Here is a 24,830-nt window from a genome sequence, read left to right as displayed (position 1 = left end):
TAAGCAACTACAATGACACCACTTGTTGAAATAATCTACCATGATAATGAGCTATTTTGAAAACCTGCACTGAGTTGAGACATTAAGATGGTCCTTTTAAAAAAAAAATAAACAATATTAGTTAACAAGAAGAAATAAAAGTAGATAAAGTAATATTAATTTTAGATCAAGACAACATGTTATATTAATTCCAGTTATACTCAATTCAATTAGATCCAATTAATTACATTCAATTAGAGATCTAATAAACTTTATTAAATCACTACTATATGCAATAACATTGATTTCAAATAATAAAAATCTGACATTACAAATTCAAATAGAGCTATAATAGATTGCGTATCAAAGAAAAGAGGCTTGAGGTTCCAATTCAAGGAGCAATCCTAAGATTTTAGTGTAGGACACCAATGTGGGATTTCAATATGCCCACTGGAATTAAACAGAGGGTGGTGGGCCAGAAATGGAAAGAGCCAAGTCAAGTGAGAAGGAAGAATCTCAAAGGTAACTCGAGAGAACATCAATAGCGCACGAGAGTTAGAGAGTAGAGGCACATAAAAGCAGAAAGCCATCATCTTTTGAGGAGAAAAATGGGGCTCAAGAGAAAGGTTCTAGAGACTCATGCTTTGTTGAAGGCCATTTCGATCATTTCAAAAAATTTCAAAAAATTATTATAATATGGCATGTGCATCCCATTTAGGATTAACTGTCTATCAATGGCATGGATTAAACTACAAGCTTAAACATAAAGGGTGTGGGTGTAAACTTTTCAAACTATCAAATATAAGCATAATTTCTACCTCAGGGAGATTTTTATAATTTATACTAAAAAATAAAAAAATAAAATAGAACTATTTTATGGATTATTTGGTTCTCACTAACTCATCTTCCCTGCATGTAAAAAATGGTTCCAGCAAAAGCATGGAGACCCAAGGCTTATCTGCCCCACACCCTGCCACTAATATCCTCTGTTTTCCAGCGTTGTCCGAGTCATTGCCAAGCTCCGAATTCCCATCTTGAACATCTAATTTGAAGAACTTGGTGCCAACTGCTGGCTATGCCACACTTTAATAAACAAACTTGCAGAAGTTTCTTAAGAAAATACAAACATAAAATTCAAAATTACAGAACATCAAGCATCAACCAAAAAAAAAACATCCCAAGAAAAAAAATCAGAAAGTTAAATTCTTTAACATTCATAAAAGATATAACACGAGGACCCAATTACGTCTGCGTACCGAGCACAACAAAACCACAACCTAGAACATGACAAGACACTGCTTTATGACCAAGGTGGTTTTCCTGGATAAACATATGACTTTACTGAAAAGCAAAAACAAAACTGTCATTATGCCTCTCTATCATACAATGTATAAACATTAAATTTAGAATGATTAATATAAAACTAATTTACATGGGCTCTAAGAATTAATCGGTGGACTTTGTTTTGACTATACTACTTCAAACACTTGATCTTCTGCATCAACATTTGCCTCTCCGGAAGATGAACCTTCATAATGTTCTTCAGTTGAATCCATGCCTTGGGATAGTGATCTACGTGGATAAAAGCCTCCGAGGAAGATGCGAAGAGAATCTCATTAACATCTTCCTCCAGTTCTAGAGAAAAGAGGTGGCTGAAAACCTACATACCAAATTTTGCACAAGAAATCACAATAGCTTATTAATACACATGACATATCAGACTAATCAGATTGATAATTATATGGCATGATCATAAATATTCTGCTTGGATCTTACCACTTTCATTCGCAAAACAATCATCTCCCTAATTGCTGGGGACCGTGATACCAGATTAATTATAAAGAGGCCACCTTCTGCAAGGAATTTCTTCACACACAAAAGGAATGATTCTTCTACAAAATCTGCAGATGGGCAGGCCAACCCAGAACTGCAAGCAGCAGGAAAGAAAATCCATAGTTACATACATATTGAAATTTTCTAGTTGTGTAATCAAGACAGACAAGATGATGACATCCACCTCATATCAGATGAATCTGCATCAATAATGACAATTTTAATTTCAGTATTACTGTTCCCATTGGCAAGAGATTTCTTAACCTCTCCATCATGTGACTGTGAAACTGTCTTGGAATCATCTACTTTATCCTTGGTGTCTGAAGGAGATGGCACAATATTCGCATTTTGAATAAATTGGATTCCGTCACCAATATGGACCTGACATATAAATAAAGAAATGACATTTTCAATGCATGCTACTGATACTTGAAAAGCAACTTAGATGAACCCTGAGTATCAGAACATCACAAAAGGCTAACAACCGAATATAAAATGCTGATAGTTTTTCATCAGAGAAGGTTACTCGTATTGATGATTAGTGATTTATAGGAGTGTTCCTGAGTGCAGATGTGATTTTTCTTAAACCCTTTCCACACCAAACACCCCCTGCCCACCCAAACCAAAAAAAAAAAGCTTAAGATGACTGCAAGCTTATCTTATGATTTTCCCTGATTGCAATGAACTGAGGATTAAATGGTCTGTCAAATGAGAGATCAATTGACCGATTACTTTTCAAGTCAAAACATGAATCTAGGTAACTAAGCAGTCATTAAGCAATAAAAATGCATAGCAGATGCAAAGCATGGTTTGGAGTTTCAGCTAAAACTTCGACACCAAAACCAAAACTCATCAGTTTAGGTTTGGAAGCAATCTGAAACCAGGATTAGCTTTGGAGTTTGGGCTAAAACTTGGTTATGGGCCAAACTCATTGTATATACAAGAAATTCATATTTGTTATTTCATCTGAGAAGTACCAAGATCAAAATTTTACTTTGTAGGTCCTCAGATTAATTGGAAGCATTGTCATACTGGGGTCCAAAATAATTTAGAGATACAAGATTTGATTCAGGTTTAGTAATCCTAGAGCTTAGACCTGAACAGCATTTAGACTTGTATATGTTAACTTGGTCAATCAAACAGTAAAATGACAATACTGCACTCTAGAATAATGTGAAACATGATTGTTGAATATACTTTATTTTGCATGCATGCAGACATAATTCAGAGGTATGTGTATGTATATACACTATTAGTTCATTATGAAAGCAATGAAACAATATAATTCAAGATTTTGAACAATACAATATGCATTAAAATGTTGTCTGATTTGTTTTCTTTTCTTGTTTGTTTTTTTTTTCCTTTTTAAGTCTTAGTGGTTTTCTATTAGGGCTTTTACGTGACCATCTGAAGTTGCAGGAAGGAACCTACCTGAGTTTAATGCAACAAAATCCCCACATTCTTTAGAAAGTATCCAGGTATTCCTTGTGTCTATTTTGGCACCATGTGCATGAGTCCTTGTGCACCAATACTAGTTCCATGTGCACTAGCACAGGCATCATCTACAGAAATATTGGTTTAATATGCACTAATTTTAACCCCATGTGTACCAAGCACATTGCCTGTATGAGATAAAAAGTACAGCTGCAAATGAGTAAGGAGTTTTGAGCCAAGCTTGTAGCAGCTTAAGATTGCCTTGGTAAATGGAGGACATTTGAACTTGAGCCAGGTTCAAACGAAGCTTAATCACAAATATTCAAGCTTGGTTCATCCTCTAGTAAACAAATTTGAATAGGCCTCTTTTCAAGCCCAACCTTAGCTCCTACTTGTTTTAGCGAGCATGGAGTAATTGGGCATGGCATGTTAGAGTCAAACTTTGTAGTGGGGCTTGAGCTTCACGCATTTCCTGATGACCTCAAACAAGACTGTTATTAAGCTAAACATAAGTAGCTTATGAACTTCATACATTTAAACCCTAGAAAAGGGCTTGGCTTTGGCACAAAACCATTTTGTAAGGGCTTTTTTTTGCACAATCATCAACCCCTCCTATCTGATACTGTGCTCTCATCTAGCTAATTATTACAGCACAGTTATTCCCATACTTCTTATAGGGTATCAAAAATAAGTCAAAGCATTAAAAGCCACAACATTAAATACTCAAACTAATGCACATCATAAGAATTTCAGTCGACATGGTTCCAGATTTGGTGCTTGTTGAGATAGTACTGCTGCACACAGTGCCAAAACTAGTGCACATGGTAGGGCTGAAAATGGATCAGATACTGGTTATCAATATCCAAATCCATACTTATTCAGCAGATACAAATACAATTACTGATATTAAATGGTGATAAAATTTGTATCCATATTTGTTATAAATGGATATGCATATAAATCAGACATTACTTGAGATATAAATTGAATTTCTCTGAGCAAAGTTTAACAAGGACAACTAGCATTAGGCAATACAAGCATAAAAGATGAATGCAATGGAGTTCTAATATAATTATTTGACTAAAATTTTGCTATGCATATACAGGGAAGAATCGATTCCATTATTAAATGTATACACATATAAATATTTTCATAGAAGCAGAATTACAAGCACCTTATGGAGAATGTAGATAACTAACAGCCATGTCCCAGGTGATCATGTATATGTGCTTAACAGCATATCCCAAGTTTTGAAAAACCAGGCTGATAGGTACCATACCAAACAACTCCCTACAAAGCCCAGTACTGCAACACATACTGTGCTGTACTGCCCCAAATTGGCAAGCCAGAAGTTCATATAGGGATGTACTGCAGTATGTATAATATTAACACATCACCAACGTCCCCTGTATCACGATAATTCAAACCTTGCTCATCCATGTCAATGATAGGCAAGCTCCCTTGCACACTTCGACTAAAGAGGGTTTGTTTTTTTATCAATATGTAAAGCATCTTATCCAAATGTGAAACCAAATTCACCAGGAAAAACAAATCTGTATCTGACATAATTTCTATCTTTGTCTGAATGCAATCAGATACAGATTGTTATAACCAACCCCTACCTGGATCCAGATTTAGATCTGGCCAAATTTTATGCAACCCTCTTTCAGCCCTAACACATAGGTCAGCTTCAGTGCACATTGTGCCAGAAAATGCACGGCAACTTGTTTGGATATTTTGTTAGAAATAGGAGGATTTTTTACAATAACCTAAAAGGTGGGGACTTCCCTGCAATTGCCCAAAAAGGTAGGAATGATCGTGTGTGTGTGTGTGTGTGTGTGTGTAACTCAAATTGGCAAAATTTGAGGAACAACTATCAAAACTAGAACTCATTTTAACCAAACTAAAATTGAAACCAAGTTCTGAGATTTTGATGTCAAGATACCTCATATTTGTGAAGCTAACAGAAACATGAACATAAAATCTTCTTTTGTCAATCAAGTTCAGCTAATTCAAGCTAGTAGACGAAAAGAAAGATAACCATCTCAATGGAATCATTTCCTCAAGAGCCTTACAGAAGCTGCCAAAGATAGGGGTGGCAATGGGCAGCCAAGTTGTGTCAAAGGATAGCTACATACAAAACCTCGGCCCATATCTGACCTGATCCGAAATGGCATCAACTTCTCAGCCCATGACCAACCCATTTTGACCCTAATCTCGTATATTTTGCAAAACTTCATCCTTAACAGACCTAAGCTAACCTATGAAACCTGAGCTTTACAATTTTTACTAGCTAATTTTCAAAATAATTTAAATAACTAGTATGAAGGAAAATACCAGCCACTCAAAAATAATTCCTATTCAAGATCATAAGAACCCAACCTAAATCATGTCAACCTAAATAGAACTCTAATCTCATGACTTGAGTTGGGTCGAGACTCTAATCCATACCTGACCCATTTGAAGCTCAAGTTATAAAATTGACACATTCCTAACCTAACTAAAAAAAAACTTGACCCAAACTTAACCCAAATAGTGTCCGGTCAGGTTGGTTCTCGGGTCGGGTCAAGTTTTGGCAATATATCAGGACATGTAATATAGATTTGTAGGATGTACTCAACCTTTTTGTTAATTCTAACAGGAATAATTATATGACAAATATATCATTCATATCTAGAATTTAGTAAAACCAACCACAGAATCAGCAAAACATGTTAAGACAGGCAAAAAATAACAAGACATGTGGGCATAATGTTTAACATGAATTAGTAGGATATTTTCTCAAAAAAGAAAATCAATTTGTACTTTTGTACGATAACTATAATTACCTTCAACTGCTTATCCTCTGTAAAGCCAAAATATTTCCTTGCTAAATCCAAAATTAAAGGATCCAACTCCACAACCTGCATGGAAAAACTATGAGTAACTAATTGTTTTACGTTAAGAAAAGGTCATCAAGGTTATGCAAGCTACCTCTATTTCCAGAAAAGGAAGGCATCCATGAAGAAACATAGGAAGAAGCCCAGCTCCAAGACCAACTATAATTGTTCTAACCTGTGAAAAAAATTACTGCCCACTTAGAGCAAAATGAAGCCATTTTTGAACATCATCAAAGATGCTAACTCAACCACTGAGATGATTCAAAAGAACATTGGTTCCTAATATCATGAAACGTCAAGAGCTAACTTCACATGCAAGTAGCAAATAGTTTGTTACCTTTTTTCTGGATGATGCAGCAATTTCCAAGGCAGAAGCTATTAGAGCAAAACCCGAAACAATTCCACTGTGATAAGAACTAGCAAGACAACTATGGTCAACCTTCAAAATGCTTCTGGATCCTAAGTTAATGAAGACAACAACAAAGGAAAAAAAGTAAATTATTATAAACATTATTGCATTCAATCAGCACATAATGTAGAACAGCTCAAAAGTTGAAAATAACAAAGTTCTGGAAGCAAAAATTATTTCCACAATTTAAAAAACAATCAGACTTTACTCCAAAGAAAATAAAAACCATAATCACCAAAATATTACTATGTAATAAGAAGAAACATCCTGACATCAAAATGAGACATTATAAACATGACCCTATACACATTATTGCATGTATGGGAGAAGTCAGTATCAAGACCCTTAAGTCTCCTAGTGATCCAGAAGTGAAGGGCCTCGCAGCAAAATGTTATCTGTATGACACTATGTTAAAGGTAAATCAGGGTTTAGCAACTCCAATCAACTGGAGCCACAAATGGCTCTAGAAGAACTTATACTTCCATGCAACTCGGGAAATTGATCTACAAAGGAAATTCTCTAAATTTTACTTGTTTGGTTGGTGGGGATCATCCATACATCAGTGGTTTGGAATTTGCAGGTCAATGCTGGTAATCAGCAAGGACCAAGATGTTGCCATTCAATGCACGAAGAGGAAAAGGAGCAAGTCAACAAGAAAAAGAAGTGGCATTCCAGTGTTTTTGTCTTCAAAATTAAAAGTATAGCTGCAAAATAATTAAATAACAAGCAATTTCTGGTATATTAATATTGTAAAAGGAATAAAAAAAATCCATCAGGATATCCAAAATGTGAAAGTTGCTTTTGACAGTAAAATGGCTTTCATGATTGGAATCCCTTCAGGTAGCCAAAAAAAAAAGGGCAGACCAGGAAAGAAAAATTGGCATAATAAATTACCATCAATCAACTTGTCAGAATCACTCCTTTTTTTGCCTCCTTTTTTCCTGGATTTTGAAGATAAGCTGTTCTTCTTTCCAACTGATTCAACAGGATTGCTTTGAGGTTCTCTTGTCAGCTGTGCTTCTGATTGCACCAAACCCAAACTTCTTTCAAAAGTAAGGCGACGAAACACCTTAGTGTCTGATGAGGTGAGGCCAGTGTTATCACCATCTACATCTTCATAGATCACATCTTCCACAATTATAGGTCCAGTAATGGTAGATGTAACCTATGAGAACATCAAACACAAGACAAAACAAAGGATTATTTTACAAGTAAAAAAAAGCTACACATGACTGATCATAAGTTAATTTCTATTTTCTAGATAAATGGGATAACGAAGAAACAGAAGTGCATATATGAACTGATTAAATTCTTTTAATAATAGCCTAAAAAATTTCATAATAACACATGCATTTACGACACAGTAATGATAGATGCAACCATGTCAAGGATGGTGATTCACTCAGTCAAGGACATAGAGAGCATATTTTGGATCAACATGGCTAACTTAAGGAGACATCTCATCCAGCACAAAGGAGTGATCTGCAAAAGTCTTGCAAATCCAGCCAGATGGACACAAACTTACAAGAAAGATCACTTGCCAAATTGCACCAAATTCCAATGTCATTTTAAAGAATACCACTGGCTGCTATTCTGTGGTGATCAACCATGCAAGCAATATGAAGAACAACTCAACCTACATTTCACCAAAATCTCATAAATTATCATCAACTGCAAAAAGATTTTTAACAATTACCAACTATAATTATATGCAATAGTTCAAGAGAAAGGCAACCACTTTTCCCTTCAAACCAGTAGATCCAATGAAAATCCATCCATTATTATTAAATTGTTCTCATCACAATTTGGCAAAAAAATAGAATGAGCTAGCCTTCGCTTTCTGAAAGTGCATCCTTCAGCAATCTTCATAAAGAAGCACTAAATGATTATACCATAGAAGATTCCAAGTCCTTGGCGTTGCTTCAAGCATAATCAGTTCCTAGATACTGGCAATAAAAATCACTACTTTCATCAAACAGTTCTTAGGATTCAATAATTTTTACAAAATCAGATCCAAAAGGACCGTAGACATGCAAGTACATCAAACTTCTATACAGGCTATTTTTCTCTTAGGCATCATTCTTTCATCTTAAATTAATTGCACATTCATCAGATGGGAAAATTGCTAGAAGAATGGAGCTATAATTTTAGATTGAAAAGTAAGGTGGAATATTGAGACTGAACCTTCTGCAAAATGTTTCTCCGCTTGACACTATCATTGGCCATCATAAACCTGAAATCATGAAACAAATATGAAAAATATGGTCCTGATTAAAATAGGTAGTCTAATATATAATACAGAATGAGAGATAAGATGCAACTGCTGCTATGGATAAAAAAGAAACCAACTAATTATCGATCAAATTTCAAAAGTGATTCTACGGATAAAAAAGAATTCTAAAGAGCCATAGAGAAGGTCAGTGCACTCAATATACGGTACACATGGTTCCTCAAACCAATTTTTTATCCCTGGTTATGAGAAGCACATGTGATTTGGTAAAAAGTGGCAGGGCATTCTTATCCTAGAACGAGGCTCAGGTCTAAAGACATCCTTACAAGTTGAATGAAGAGGCTAATTGTTAATGGAAAAATCCAAGTTCAACAATTAGTTTTTAGAAAAACAAAATTATCATAATAGAGTAAGTTACAGACTCATAAAACCACTAAGGCCACTGTAAATTAAAGAAAGCCAGAACTTAACTTTACAAAATATTCTGTAAAAAAGTGAGAAGGAAGTTCACTAGGCAAAGGGACAAAGAAGCTTGACTTAGTCTATAAAACTGGCTGGATCTTTTAGTTAGTTACAAAAATGAAAAATTAAAGTCAATAATTTGATTAGAAATTCAAATAAAATTCCTTTGTTGCAAATATAATCAGCTTATAAAAATTTTTAAAAAAATGGAACATGTTTGTAGCTTAAACTTCAGAGAACATATGACAAAACTTGTCATACATCAGAGTTACTAAAGTTTCGGACATAAGTTAGTGCATCATTTGTACATTCACCATTTATTGGCCACCTTTCAAAGTGGTGGCTTCTTGCATGAATTACAAAAGTTCGACCAATGCTTAACTGTAAACCTAGAAAAGGGTTCTTTGGACTCTAGTTTGGCAGAGCCATTAAAACAGAAATTATTTCTTGGATTAAAGGATAAGATTGCCAGAAAGTATACTAAAAAATTTTGCCTTTGCAAAGCAAATAGCACTTGATAGAAATAAAAGGCGGTTGCTTCACAAAGAATATGGCCAATCATTAAAAAAAAAAAATTGCAATACCACAAAAACATAGTGTCCTGACCAATTAGCTCAGCTGCTATTCTTGATTTCTAGAACAATTTCTCATTCAAATAGATAAACTACTATCAATCTTCCCTATATTTGAAAATTGGTATCTCCTACATAATGAATTGCACTTCAAGTGCACACTTCAGTTGCACAAAGCAGTCTAAGATATATTGGCTGAACGAAGCATTGTTCAAGGTCTTGACCAGCAAAACGGTTATGATGTTCCTCTGTTGTCCAAGATAAGAAAATGAAAATGAGAATATCATGGTCTCGTTATCATGCTAAGGCCAGATTAGATATAATTGTGCATCACAGCACTTGAAATCGCACAGAGTAACATAGATGGCTAGTTTGAAACCATCCACTAAAGGTGCAATCTTAGTTTTTAATCACTGAAATGTTGCGATTGGTACAGAGCTAAACAAACATGAAACATAAGATGGGAGTAAGGGGGTTGTATAGACTATTTAAGTCCTAATTTCTCCTCGTTTGAAAATCCTAAAGATGCTTCAAAAAAAATACAGATTACTACAATCATGCCATGATCTTTTGATTGATTTTCCATAATTCCAAGTACTATGGTAACAAAAAATCATGACCAATTTTAGCAGCTTATGCCTTCACCCAGAACTTTGGACCAACTCAGACCTCCAACATCAGGAACAAAGTTTGTTTAAAAAGTTTCCATATCTCGATCAATTGTTCATTGAACTCTAATCCATAATGTTGAGTGTATAAATAGGACCAAGCCTGCAGATCAAGGTCTTCTCTAAACAAATGGTTATCGAATCATGTATCTTATTCTTCAAGTATTTTGGTGGTTTTTTTTTTGTATTAGTGACAAACTAAAGCATGTAAGATCCATTGAGGTTCCTTGACACTGAAACGAATATCTCATTAAAAGTTGCAAGATATTAAAACTTCCTTGCTTAAGGTTGCAGGAGCCATTTTTTCCTGAAACTCTGCCAGCCAATAATAGCTGGAACAGTCATTTCCCAGCAGCCTTGAAGGTCTCATAATCTAATGCATTCTAAATCTTTTAAGCATAAGCACTAGGGAAACTTACGGAATTCGAGCTTCATCTTCAGGATTTCCAGGTGCCAAATTTTTAACAAGTGGAGACAGATCCTTCTGAAAAAATGAAAGGGAAAAAGGAAGAATAAGGTTGTGATAGCAAGACATAATTCATATGCAATTACAAAACTTAAAGAAAACATACTTGGATATCATCCATGCTGGCATGGGCGTGCCTTGAGTCTAAAAAAACCTAATACAATTAAAAAATAAGACTAAGAAACAACTAGATTATAACAGAGCAGACCCAAAAGAAGATTTGTTTCTGATTTTTAGTTCAAGTACCATGATTAAACGAGCTGCTTTTGAGCTTTCAACTACAAGCCATTGTCCTTCTTCTGAAGTGAACAGCCATTCATAAGCTCGTGTCTGAAAATTAGCTACTTATACATCTCAAAAACAGTTACAATGGAATAACTACTGCACAATTGAGATTTGAGAAAAACTGTAAGCATTAAAAGAAAAGGCATTCTCAGATTAAAAAGATCCACCAAGCAGCAAAAGATGAATCATACATCTAACAGATCTGAATGGGCTTCTGAAAATATCCAAAGATTCATACAAATAAATAAATAAATAAGTCCAGCAGCAGCATTGCTTTTGCCACGTTAAATTATGACTCCATCAAGAAACTAAACTAATCAATACTAAGCAATGAGAGTGCCAAAGATCTAAAGAGCATTCTTTTGCAGCAAGAAGAAGACTTCAGCTTAAAAAGTCATTGGAGGAAGAATGATCTTCTCCATAGATCTCTATACATTACCAGCTGTCTTCCTTTAAATGGTATATGTTTTATTACACAAGGCAAAGAAGAAAGCCAGAGACACAGAACCTTGTCACTGCACCATGTGCGCCAAATAAGAGCCTATGTGAATCAGAAGTTCAGGATCTATTTCATAGTTTAACCGTGTTGTACAAATAATTGTTATATTGATCTAACCCTGCAGTTCACTCAAAGTTCATCACTCTATTCTATTGTGCATTGCATATTGGAGATTTTGAAAACACAAATACTAAAACAGAATAAAGATTAAGTCTACCAACCTTAGGGACGATAAAAACACCACAATGATACAAGAATGGATCAGGTTGCTGCCGAGCATCCAGAAGCAGTGTCTTGTAGGTATAAAGGGAGCTTCCTTGTTCACCAAGAATTAGCTGACACCTACGTCCAGGGAGAAGCTCCTTCAAATTTCCTTTGGCTCCTAGCAGAAGATCTTCCAAAGAATAATAGATATCAGCACCAGTGGAATAGTTGCTGCGAATTTTATTCTCATCTTCAACCGCATTATTTAAAGCATGGACCTGCAGGAAAAAAAAAGATTTAGCTAGAGAGTTTCTAATACATACACGTCGTTGTTATAATTATACATCAAGAGAAAGGAAACCACAATTGTTTTACCTGCTTTGCATTACAATTTACAGCAGAGTGATCAAATAATGATCTAACTGGGTTCAATGCACCCAACTTCTCTTTTACAACAGTCACCATGAAGGTTTGAAAAGTAGGCTTGTTAGAAGGTTCGTGAGGTATAGCATAAATACTTGTATCCCATCCAAACCTAAACTCAGAGAAAAGCAAACCTATGAAAGAAGATGAAAAGTAGTTCAGGATAATTGTCCATATGGCCTGGAAGTAGGCCATAAATTCAAAATTGTACAAAAAAAGATCAGAAGAATATCAAACAGAGTTTTTTAGAAGAAGGATAACCATCAACAATCCCTTATGCTTCAAAAACAAAACATTCATTGCCACTATGAAAAGGATTAAGAAGTAAATTAGTGTATCTGTAGAGACATTTTGGCTGATAGTACATATGAACAAGTGACCCAACTTTGCTATGACATTAACCATAGAATCAAATGGTATAAGAAAGATAAGAAGATTATCAAGGAAGAAATCATTCAAAAGGAGGGGAGGGGACTCTAATGCATGATATCTTCATTCTTGACATGAACAAGATTAAGAGATAAAACACTCCATGCAAAGAGAACTTTTGGTGCCACTTATCTAGGAAGGTTGAAACCTCACCTAAGACATGGGATTCTGCGAGGGTGAGACAAAGATATCTTCCTCCAGATTTCAGAATCCTCTTTACCTGGAAATTATGCAACTCATTTTATTTAGGACCAAGCATAATCAGCTTTTTAAAATAAGTTACAATATTACTACCATATGAGAACAGCATTTAAGATTCAAGTGCTAAGTACCTCTTTAAGATATTTCTTTCCAAGCTTTGACCCAAGCTCTGGTTCCATTAAAGCATCCAATCCCCCTTTATCAAGAATGGCATCAAAGAACTCATCTGCAAACTGGTTGGTCTATAAGGTTAGCTCAAGTAAATAATATCTTTAAAAACTTATAAAATTTCTTGCGGGGGAAAGCAAATGACAAATGTAACATAACTTACAGCAAATCAGATATTTATTAACAACTTGCAATACAGATGTCCTAAATTAATATTGTGGAGAGGGAGAGAGAGAGAGTTATAATGTGGTAATATAATGGATTAAAGATTAGACAATCTAAATGGAAGGTATTAATGCCCTCCTCATTGTTCACCTTTATAGATGTATCATCAATTAATTTCCACCATCTGGAGGCTTCCTTTAAAGTTTAACAGCCACTGCAGCAACCAAGTCTCAATAGTTACAGTTTAGAGGTTGACTCTCATCCATCAAAACCTCAGCAATGACATTATAACTACTCATCACTTTTAGCATCGCCATTTCTTGCCCCAGTATGCTACCTCCGAGGGAAATATTATTAAGATGTTCCATACGAGACAACAAACCATACATATATCCCCCTTGTTACATTGTTACATCAGTCTTCTCAGTAAAAATATAACCTGAAACATTGACCTCCTTAGCATCTAAGAGAAAGCAGCCTGATTGTTCCATCATCAATTCCCTAACTTCACAAGGCAGTCCATAACTTCAAGTCTGCATGAAAAAAATATGTGCAAGGACCCTAAGGAGTGCACATAAGGCATCATATTAGAATTCTAGATTAACCAAAAAAAACTGCCTATTGCAATGCTATCATCCAAAATATACATGAACAATTTAAATCAAGGTCTACAATCTCGGCACTGGGAACTATACCAATATGATACAGTATGCATCCTACACCAAGACAGCTCTCAAGCCATTTTTCTCATTTTTTATCATGGTACTACCTAAAATTGGGTGATACAAGTTGGTATCTACGTCGGTTCACCTCTATACCCATCTATATGCCTCCATCTGGGTCGCTAAGGGACCCATACCAACCTACATAGTATTTCATACCCGTTCCAACCTAATACGATAAGGTATGCCATGAATCGGGTGATTTGGGTTGGTACAACAAACACTGGCTTAAAATAGCAAACAATGGAGAGACAAGAAATGCAATCTAAGGATGATTAATGGAGGAGTACCACAATTCAATCTAAAGTAACTCTCCATGAAAGACGATAAGGGAATAAAAGCCTCAAACCCTCAACGTCTGAAGCAAGTGAATGACAAGAGCCAAAAGTTTGAAGTCAATGAAGCAAAATTAGTTGACAATTCCAATTATCAAGGTTTTATAACTTCAAATTGGATTTTTTGTCCTTTCTGTCTCATAGTTACCAGATTCGCCCTACCCCCTCGGGATCGCGTCCCGGATCGTGCATCCCAATTTGTGGGATGTTTATGTACCAAAATGCTGTGATACGCATCCCAATTTGCTGAAGTTGGCGACCAAACAGTATACGAACTTTTACCAGAAAAATAACCACAGAGGAGAGAACTTGAATTCCTACTAGATTTGGATGAGATAAATAGAAAATTTTGTATAAAGTTGATATGCATAGAGAGGTTTGGATTATCGGAGATGAAGGTTTCACTCTCTGTAAACTGATTTCTCTGGGCATATACCGAAAGTGAATCCCAATATGCATTTAAAAGTCATTAGAATTTGAAAAAATCTGATAAGATAGGGGATTACAGCAAAGCAAATAAAGCATTTAAAAGTCATTGGAATTGAAAGATTTTGCTTGCATTTAAAAGTCATTGGAATTGAAAAACTTTGCTTGGTTGGCATTAGTGAGAATAAATTATAGTAAAGGATTCACGTGGACTTTCAATATTAGTGGAATAGAAAGGGGAGTCATATATATTCCTCCAGCTGCCCCTCCATAGGCCTATCTCCCTCCTTCCTATTGGGGAAAAAAAATCTGATAAGATAGAAGATTACAACAAGGCAAATAAAACATTTAAAAGTCATTGGAATTGAAAGACTTTGCTTGCGTTTAAAAGTCATTCGAATTGAAAGACTTTGCTTGGTTGGTATTAGTTAGAATAAATTATAGTAAAGGATTCACGTTGATCAATATTAGTGGAATAGAAAGGAGAGTCATATATTCTTCCAGCCGCCCCTCCAAAGGCCTATCTCCCTCCTCTTCTCCAAGTAGTCCAAATTATGCCCAACCAAAACTCCTTTGTCCTTTCCATCAAACTAAAAAAATCCATCATCCTTCTCTTCTTGAAAATGGTGTACGAGAAAAGAAAATTAGATTAGCATTTATCTGAAGAAGAAACAGATGGAGAGCAAGAAGATTCAAGTGATGATTGTCAAAAAATTGAGCAAACTCAACCAACTCAAAAATCAATACCATTATCTACACCCACAAAAGCAATAGATTTAAAATTAAAGCCATTGCTAGATGATGTTGTTATACATGGTGCAATGCCAGGAAATAATTCTGGGGGTTCAAAGCAATGGTCATGTAAAAATTGCAAAAAGAGATTCACAAGTTCCTATACTAGAATACATTATCACTTTTTTGGTCCTCCACCTAGGATGAAGACACAAATTCAACGTTGGCTAGCACTTCTTAGCAACCGGGCTGAATATGAAAGAGTGAGAAGGAAGGTTGAAGAAGCAGAGAAGACAGGTCTGTCATCATCTTTAAAAGTTCTACAATCAACAAAAGAAGTAAAGAACTTCCTGCTAAAGGTATTGAAGATGCCCTTGGAATAATGGAGTGGAATATGAAGGTAATGAGAGGGTTGCATGCTAGCGGCATTCCCTTCAATGTGCTGCATGATCCTCAATTCAATGAGATGATTTCAGCAATTAACAAAGCCCCTAAAGGTTATAAAGCTCCCTCATTTGAAAAGGCAAGGACAACACTACTAGATGAGTGCAAAAGAAGTGTTGAAAAAGACCTGACTCCAATAAAAGATACCTGGTAACTCAAGGGTGTCTATTATTTCGGATGGATGGTCTAATGTCAAGCACCGGCCACTTATCAATGTCATTGCAGCAAACAATCATGGAGCAATATTCATGTATGCAGATGACTTCTCAGAAAAAGAGAAAACCGGTTCTGTTATAGCAGAGTATTTGCTGAAAGCAATTGAAGTAGGGCCATCAAATGTTCTCCAAGTGGTGACCGATAATGCATCAAATTGCAAAACAGCTGGGAAGGAGATAGAGAAGGTACATAAACATATTTTCTGGTCCCCCTGTGTAGTTCACACTGAATTTAGTTTTTAAAAATTTTGCCAGTACATTTAATTGGTTATCAAGCACGTATAAAAAGGGAAAAACCATTGTCAAATATTTCATCAATCATTCACAAGCTTTAGCAATTTTCAGAACTCAGTCAAGGCTAAAATTGCTAAAAGTTGCAAAGACCAGATTTGCTTCACACTATGTCTTATTGAAGCGGCTGCTTGATCACAAAGAGGCTCTACAAACCACCATTATTCTTAAGGCATGGAAAGAATAGGTGAAACATGGAGATAAAAATACAAGGAAGATGGGAGCTTTAGTTGCTGAAACAATAATCAGTGAAGAGTTTTCGGAAGATGTTGAAAGTGTAATTGCAATTACCAAGCCAATCTATTTGCTAATCAAATTCAGTGATGGTGAAGGTCCAAAAATGGAGGAGATTTATGAAAGGATGGACAACATTATTGGAGAAATAAAAGATATAATGATGAAAAATAAATATGCAGCTTCCTACCCTCAGATGGAACCAATTCTGTTAGCAAGATGGGAAAAGATGAACATTCCAATGCATTGCCTTGCTTTTGCTCTCAATCCTCGATTTTATGATCCTCTCTACCTTCAAACACTAGCTCCTGGAGAAATTCCTAGAAGAGCTCCAAATCTTGATAAGAAAGTTATTATGGGTTGCATGGAAGCTTTTGAAAGAATCACCGAAAGTCTAGAAGAGCAAAAGTTGTTACGAGAGCAATTTGCAAGTTTTCATACGTATGCAATGCTACCAACTCAAGCGGATGCAGTGACAATGGATTCCATTGATTGGTGGTCATCATATAGTTCAGAAACTCCAAATTGGCTGAGGTAGCAAAAATATACTATCTCAACCAATTAGTAGTTCTTCAGCTAAGAGATATTGAAGCACCTATTCCTATATTCACAATGTCCAAAGAAATAGATTAAATTGCACAAGAGCTGATAAGTTAGTCTTTATTCATTCTAATATCCGCCTTCAAGCATGTTTTTGTGAAAGCTACAAAGATGGTCCTTACAAAAAATGGGACATTGATCCAGACAATACTTGCTTGGAGGATTCTGCAATAAGACTAGAGGATATGAGATGGAGAGGTTTGAAAGATGGATATGAGGATACTCAACATGTGGATGAAGTTCAAGAAACATCTTCTAATGCTTCACTTGCTGCTCCTGGCAAAGAAGCATCTAAGCCACCCAGATGTCATGCAAAAGGGAAAATTGGGAAGGAAAAGGCAACCTGAGATCTTTGTTTTGTTTTTAGTTTTTTATTGGAGCAAGCTAAAGAACTATTTCTGTTTTTAGTTTCTATTATTGATGTATGTAGTCTTTAAGATATAAGAATTTTATGATATGCTTTTATGTCTTATGCTTGATATACAACATTAGAAAATTATCTTAGCTTTGGACTTTAGAGTTTAGATTAAACTTTGCAGCAAATTGATTTTAGTAAATAGAAAAGATAATTGCTCCATGTAATATTTGTAAGCGAACCCAATACATCTTCATAGCGTACTGTGAATCTAACTAGCGTACCAAATAAGCCTACCCCCATCGTACCCTAGAAACTCCTAAGTGCCGTACCCTATAGGCCTATACCCAATCCGTACTATGACTCGGAACGTATCGCGAATCTGGTAACTATGTTCTCTCCTTCAAAATAATGATGCCAAAACATGCAAAAGCTCGTAATCAATTAGTGCTAATCCACTTTTCAGCATATTTATTTCCAAGTTATCTTTCCTACTTCTATAATGCCTAAAGCAAATTGAGCTTTACTATATCTTAGTAATGCTTCTTCACATCATTTAACGTACTCGACTTATCATGGGGTGAATTAAATTAAACTTGAAATTATTATAAGGGAATGGTTAGATATTTTTTATTTACTTGTTCATGATCATTTTATAAGTTGCTGAAATTCCATTAGATACATTGGGGGCAAATGATATGTACTCCATAATCCTTACATAAACATTCAATATAATAACATGGTAGCCGAGCAACAGTTTTTTTTTCCAATCTTTCTTGAAAGGCATGCAATATGTTATTGTACTCCACAATCCTTACATAAACATTCAAACATAATGACAGTGTGCCGAAGCAGCACTTTTTTTTTCAAAATCATTCTTCAAATACATGCACTAGCAATATATGATATAAGAACCAAGATCATCAAATTCCAATGTAATAACAAAATCATCTGACAAGGGTTTAAATTCCGATATTGGGGCCTATCCTGATCTAGGACAGGTTGGTATGGTATCAGGATGGTCCTAAATAACCATTAAAATCAAGAGCAAAGAGAAAAAAACAAAAACAAATAAATAAAATAACATAAATTGGTGCACCAAGAAGCAAACATATCCAACTTGTCAAGATGTAACACATTCGGTCCACCTCAATCAAGACAACCCAGTCTGGAAAAAACTGGGGTTTCAGAACCTGGTCTATCTCCAATCCAATATGATACTACTCGGACAGACCAAGAAAGATTGGGTCCTAAATTCTTGCGCTTTGGCATTCATATACTTGAGTTTACTTTTTCTTCACATAATTTTCTCATTTTTATCCAAATATTTCTTTTACTTGAAGAAAATATTTAGTTTAACTATACTTCAACACCTTTGCCATGTTGTGAGTGTCAACACCTTCACACATTGTAAGACATCATGGATAGGCTTCTATAGTTTTGAGATGGCAGGACTATGTGATTTTCTATTTAACCATTTTTACAAGTTCAAAGTAGAGGGCTCAGATGTGGCCAACATGGTGGCATAAGATCCTACTGTTTATTAAATCGAAGAGTTTATGCTGGTATTAGCAAATAGAAATGCACTGTGTGAAATGATAAATCATAGTCTCTTCTTATACAAAGTGATCCTAGATGGAGAAAACATAGGATGAATCATAAAAAACTCTAATTATCAGTCACTACCCACTATTCCATAATTCAACCATGTTTAAAAACATCATTCAGAATCAAGCATATAATTCCTCCAATCAACAGCAATATGCATCACACCAACCAAATAATTTCTTACATCCACAAACTTGCTGCATTAACGACTCTAAATTTCTTCAATTTATTGCACATCCAGTTCAAAAGTTCAAATTCTGAATCTAATAAAGGCATCAATAATAGCTGAGCTCCCGAGCGCCAGAGAATAACACCCAGATAAACAAGCATCTTTGCTCTCAAACTATCAAACAAACAAAAGGAAAAGCCGTACACGCCATAACCTAAGGGACTGGCAGGCAAAGTTCCCTCCTTTCCATGCCAAAGCGTCCGACCAGCAAAAGAAAAACGCCACAGACCGCAAGCTAAGGGATTTTATGGCAGATTTGGGGTTGGATACCTGCATATCTGTCATGTCCATGACCCGCCACCGCATCTCGGGGCGGGAGCGGACGTAGCGGCGGAGCATGTCGGAGACGACGACCTTGGAGAAGTCGATGTTAGTGATTTGCTGGAATCCGGCGTCGTAGAGGTACTCGGAGATGCGGGAGCTGCCGCATCCCGGGACGAGAATCTGGATCGGAGTGTCGGCGGTGGACAAGGAGGAGAGCTCGGCAACGAGGGGGTCGCGGAGGGCGGGCCACTCGGCGTACCATTCGAAGGAGTCGCCGGTCCCTCTCAAGGTGAAGAATTTATCCCAATTCTCCTTGCTCGTGAAGTCCCCTAGGGTTTCCAGGATCTCCAGGCGCTCTCCTCCGCCTCTCTTCGCCATGGCTCGCCCCCCTTCTCTCCCTTGTCTCTCCCTCTGCGAACGGAGAACTCCAAGGGGTTTTAGTGCTTCAGAATTTCGCAGGGGTTCAACCCATAGGCTAAAACAACGGCTCATGTTGGACCGGCGCACCCTCGGCGCCCAATTTGTTTTTAGAGGGTATTTGGTCCGATCAACGAAAATCAAAATTAAAATTAAAATAAATTGAAATAAAAATCAAAATAATTAAATTTTTTAAAATATTTAAAAAATATTTGATTGAAGGGAATGAAAATTTGCGATCAAAATGTGAATGATTGACTTTCATTTTAACCATTTGATTGGAAGAGGTTCCATTTCAATTTCAAAAAAAATAGAAATGGCTCAATTTACCTAGAACTCAATCCCCACTCTCTTTTATAGATTCAAATTTTCATTCCGATTCTGATTTTAATCACGAACCAGACACTTCAAGAGATTTGGTGATTTCGATTTCGATTTCAATACATCTCGATTTCCACTCCGATTCTGATTTTAGTCGCGAACCAAGCATCCTCTTGATTTATGAATGGAATCGGAATTAAATCGAAATGAAAATTTGAATTTATAAGAGAGAGTGGGAATTGAGTTTTAAATAAATTGAGCCATTCTCATTCCACTCCAAAATCAAAATCGAAACGAAAATGAAACTCTCCCCAACAAAGTAGCTAGAATGGGAGTCATCTATTTTGATTCCTATTCTAGATTTCCATTCTCCTCAACCAAGCATTCTCTTAGATTATTATTTTAAATCCAAATCTAATCCATGAATCGATTGAATCGAATTGGATACTTCTTATAAAAAAAATTTAAATAAATTATAATTTTTTTAAAAATTTATTTTTATTATATTTTCATCTAATAATTTAAAAAATCTATACTTACATCTGAGATATAAGAGCGATACCTAAAAATTTATAGGATTATAAAATGATCAAAATATCCTCCATAGTTTTTAACAGAGCTCACCTCCTTTCCCACCGTCTCTTCTCTCCCCATTTTTTTCGTCAATATTTCTTCCATTCTTTCTCCTCCCCACCAAGCTCGCTCCCACCATCGCCTTCCCACTCCTGTGGCAAGCCCTCCAAGTTCCCACCAAGACTGCCACTCTCTTCCTTCCCCCTCCACGTTCTCGCTCTCTTCTCGTCCCCTTGTGTCCTTTACGCCAACTTCTCTATCTCCCCTGTCCTCATGGACTTCTCCAAGCTCCACATCCTCCTCAAAGGCCCCGGTCCTGGCCCTGAGCTCTCCCACGTCCTCCTTGAGATGAAAAAAGAACTCAAACAAGTCGCCGACTCCGAGTCCATCATCACCCTCATCTCCTTCTTTGCTTCCCTCTTCCTCCCCATCGCCACCTTCTACACCTTGACCATGGCCTACTCTGGCACTTCCCTGACTCCCAAACGACTCCTCTTTAGGGTCGCTCGCCGCTGGTACCAAACACTTGTCACCAGGCTATATATATGGTGTTCTCCTGAGCCGGGGCTTCGGACTCTTGTCTTTGGTACTGTCATGCTAGTCTACGATGATTCCAAGTATCTGGCAAGATCTAGCATGTTCTATATATTATAGCAGCCTCCATTTTCATTTATCTGTAGATAAGGTGGTCGATGAGTGTGGTGATTACGGTGGTGGAAACATGGGGGATCGGTGCTCCCTTGTGGTCGGTGGAGCTCTTCCTTGGCAACAAGCTCTCGAATGAGTTCTTTTCTCCAAGAGTCACCCCAACCAGAAAAGGAGCCCCAAGGGACCGATGCCGAGCTCCAGGAAAACCTCTGCGATGGAGAAGTGTGCATCTCGGAGTTTCCCTCCGAACTCAGCTTCGCACCCATCCTCCAAAGCATATTGTAGTCAAAATGTTGGGCCTCGGTCATCCCCGCCTCCTCTGCCACCGATCGGAGTGATGGTGCCGTAGGCTTCTCGAATGAGTTCTTGTCCCCAAGGGTTCTCCTAATTAGAAAGGGAGTCATAAGGGACCGACGTCAAGCTCCAAGAAGACCTTTGCGATGAAGAAGTATGCATCTCGAAGCTTCCCTCCGAACTCAGCTTTCACCCATCCTCCAAAGCGCATTATAGTCATAGATGTTGAGCCTCGGTCATCCCTGCCTCCTCTACCATCAATCAGAGCGACGGTGCCGTAGGCTCCTCAAATGAGTTCTTTTCCACAAGGGTTCTCCCAATCAAAAAGGGAGCCCCAGAAGACCGACGTCGAGCTCTAGGAAGACCTTTGCGATGGAGAAGTGTGCATCTCAGAGCTTCCCTCCGAACTTAGCTTCGCACCCATCCTCCAAAGCATATTGTAGTCAGAGATGTTGGGCCTCGATCATCGCCGCCTCGTCTGCCACTGATCGGAGCGATGGTGCTGTAGGCTCCTCGAATGAGTTCTTTTCCCCAAATGTTCCCCCAATCAGAAAGGGAGTCCCAGGGGACCGACGTTGAGTTGCAGGAAGACCTTTGCAATGGAGAAGTGTGCATCTCGAAGTTCCCTCTGAACTCAACTTCGCACCCGTCCTCCAAAATGTATTGTAGTCAGAGATGTTGGGCCTCGATCATCCCTGCCTCTTTTGCTGCCACCGATCAGAGCGACGGTGCCGTAGGCTCCTCAAATGAGTTCTTTTCCCCAAGGGTTCCCCCAACCAAAAAGAGAGCTCTAGGAGACCGACGTCGAGCTCCAGGAAGACCTTTGCAATGGAGAAGTGTGTATCTCGGAGCTTCCCTCCAAACTCAGCTTCGCACCCATCCTCCAAAGCATGTCGTAGTCAGAGATGTTAGGCCTCGATCATCCCCGCCTCCTTTGCCACCGATCAGAGCGACGGTGCCGTAGGCTCTTCGAATGAGTTCTTTTTCCTAAGGGTTCCTCCAACCAGAAAGGGAGCTTCAGGGGACTGACATCGAGCTCCAGGAAGACTTTTGCGATGGAGAAGTGTGCATCTCGAAGCTTCCCTCCGAACTTAGCTTCGCACCCATCCTTCAAAGCATATTGTAGTGAGAGATGTTGGGCCTCAGTCATCCTCACCTCCTCTGCTACTGATTGGAGCGACGATGCTGTAGGCTTCTCGAATGAGTTCTTTTCCCCAAGGATTCTCCCAACTAGAAAGGGAGCCCTAGGAGACCGACGTCAGCTCAAGGAAGACCTTTGCGATGGAGAAGTGTGCATCTTGGAGCTTCTCTCTGAACTTAGCTTCGCACCCATCCTCCAAAGCGTATTGTAGTCAGAGATGTTAGGCCTCAGTCATCCCCGCCTCCTCTGCCACCGATCGGAGGGACGATGCCGTAGGCTCCTCGAATGAGTTTTTTCCCCAAGGATTCCTCCAACCAGAAAGGGAGCCCCAGGAGACCGATGTCGAGCTCTAGGAAGACCTTTGCGATGGAGAAGTGTGCATCTCGGAGCTTTCCTCCGAACTCAGCTTCGCACCCATCCTCCAAAGCATATTGTAGTCAGAGATGTTGAGCCTCGATCATCCCCGCCTCCTCTGCCACCGTCATTGCTACGGCTGCAGCTCGCCCCCCCCACCCCCTCCACCAAAGCGAAAGTCGTCGGGTAGGTATGACCACCGCCGATCTTGCCCACCACCAAGCACGGCAACTCACCATCCATGGACATCTCCGGCCTCCAACTGGATTGAAGGGTATTTTGTTTTAGGCTATTTTGGTCATGAGAAAAATTTATTATAACATGGTAATTAGGCCCAAATTAACGTTAACGGACTATTTAACAGCATGAGTTAGATTGTAAGACTGAATAAAATGTGAAGGATGTAAATATAGATTTTGAAAACTATTGAGTGTAACTATAATTTCGACCTAATCTTTAAGAATTTTTTTAATGTATCCAATGAATTTAGACCTAGTTGATCATCTGCATCAGTCGGTTCAAGTATGATCTATATCCAATTTGAAATATTCTAATTCATCCAAGTTTGCAATTTGACCCAAGCATCTGCATATTCTTTTATTAATAAATATAATAATTGATAATTAATATAAAATCACCAAAAATATTTAAATAAAAATAGAAACAGTCAATTTAAACTTAAAATTTTATTCAAAAAAATTAATTTCATCCAAATAATTAATTATACTTGTGATTAGATTTGAAAGGATTCGATTTTTTAGCCTATCAAGGAATTGTGTAGATCTTTGGTACTTATATAACACCAAGGAGTCTAAATGATACCTCCCAACTAATCTTTTTAAATAAAATCCTAAATTGTTAAAATGATATTAGAGCGAACTAGAATCATGACACTTGCAGATTAAGAGATACTGTAGCCCGAGCCCATATAGGCTGACTAGGGGCTAATAATGCCCATTTAGGTTGAATTTGTCAGATTTATTGAATGTTACATAATAGAGAAGACAATGTTAAATTGATCGAACATAATATTTTTTTAAAAAAAAATCTTGAACCCACTTTCACCATATAAAGATTAAAATATACAAATACTTTGAATTATAAGGATAAAAGGATAATGAAAATTAAAATAATCATTAAAGCCTATGGCAACAACAACAAGCCAATAAACATTGAACATCATGCTTAGCTCGAGAAGAGCTCAAATCAACCATGCTAAATAAACTAAGCTTGAACAAAGAAACAATCTCGAAATAAGTTTCAAGCAAAATCAGAAATCAGCCCATCTCAAGTAATCTCACCTCCATAAATCTTGAATATA

At 37.2% G+C, this 24,830-nt stretch overlaps 1 protein-coding gene across 2 annotated transcripts; it reads right to left on the bottom strand.

Moving 5' to 3' along the window:
- Window positions 1–1,161: 1,161 nt before the first annotated feature.
- LOC105051142 (uncharacterized) lies at window positions 1,162–20,216 on the bottom strand. 2 transcript variants are annotated; one of them, XM_010931444.4, is made up of 16 exons: window positions 19,768–20,215; window positions 13,105–13,206; window positions 12,926–12,992; window positions 12,296–12,477; window positions 11,938–12,198; window positions 11,179–11,262; window positions 11,039–11,086; window positions 10,886–10,950; window positions 8,719–8,767; window positions 7,429–7,699; window positions 6,463–6,584; window positions 6,220–6,300; window positions 6,075–6,149; window positions 1,997–2,193; window positions 1,756–1,906; window positions 1,162–1,639 (listed from the first exon to the last, which is right to left on the bottom strand). In XM_010931444.4, exons 1-16 carry the CDS (start codon window positions 20,137–20,139, stop codon window positions 1,454–1,456), a joined length of 2,313 nt encoding a protein of 770 aa, XP_010929746.1. In that variant the 5' UTR covers window positions 20,140–20,215; the 3' UTR covers window positions 1,162–1,453. The 2 variants fall into 2 exon arrangements, 1 of the variants encoding a protein (XP_010929746.1); XR_833156.4 differs by having other exon boundaries at window positions 1,410–1,639; window positions 2,077–2,193; window positions 19,768–20,216.
- Between the last annotated feature and the right edge of the window lie 4,614 nt (window positions 20,217–24,830).

The sequence above is a fragment of the Elaeis guineensis genome, chromosome 9 (genome assembly GCF_000442705.2).
Source record: "Elaeis guineensis isolate ETL-2024a chromosome 9, EG11, whole genome shotgun sequence".
In the NCBI taxonomy this organism is placed as follows: Eukaryota; Viridiplantae; Streptophyta; class Magnoliopsida; order Arecales; family Arecaceae; genus Elaeis; species Elaeis guineensis.
This window is presented reverse-complemented; position numbering and strand designations above follow the sequence as displayed.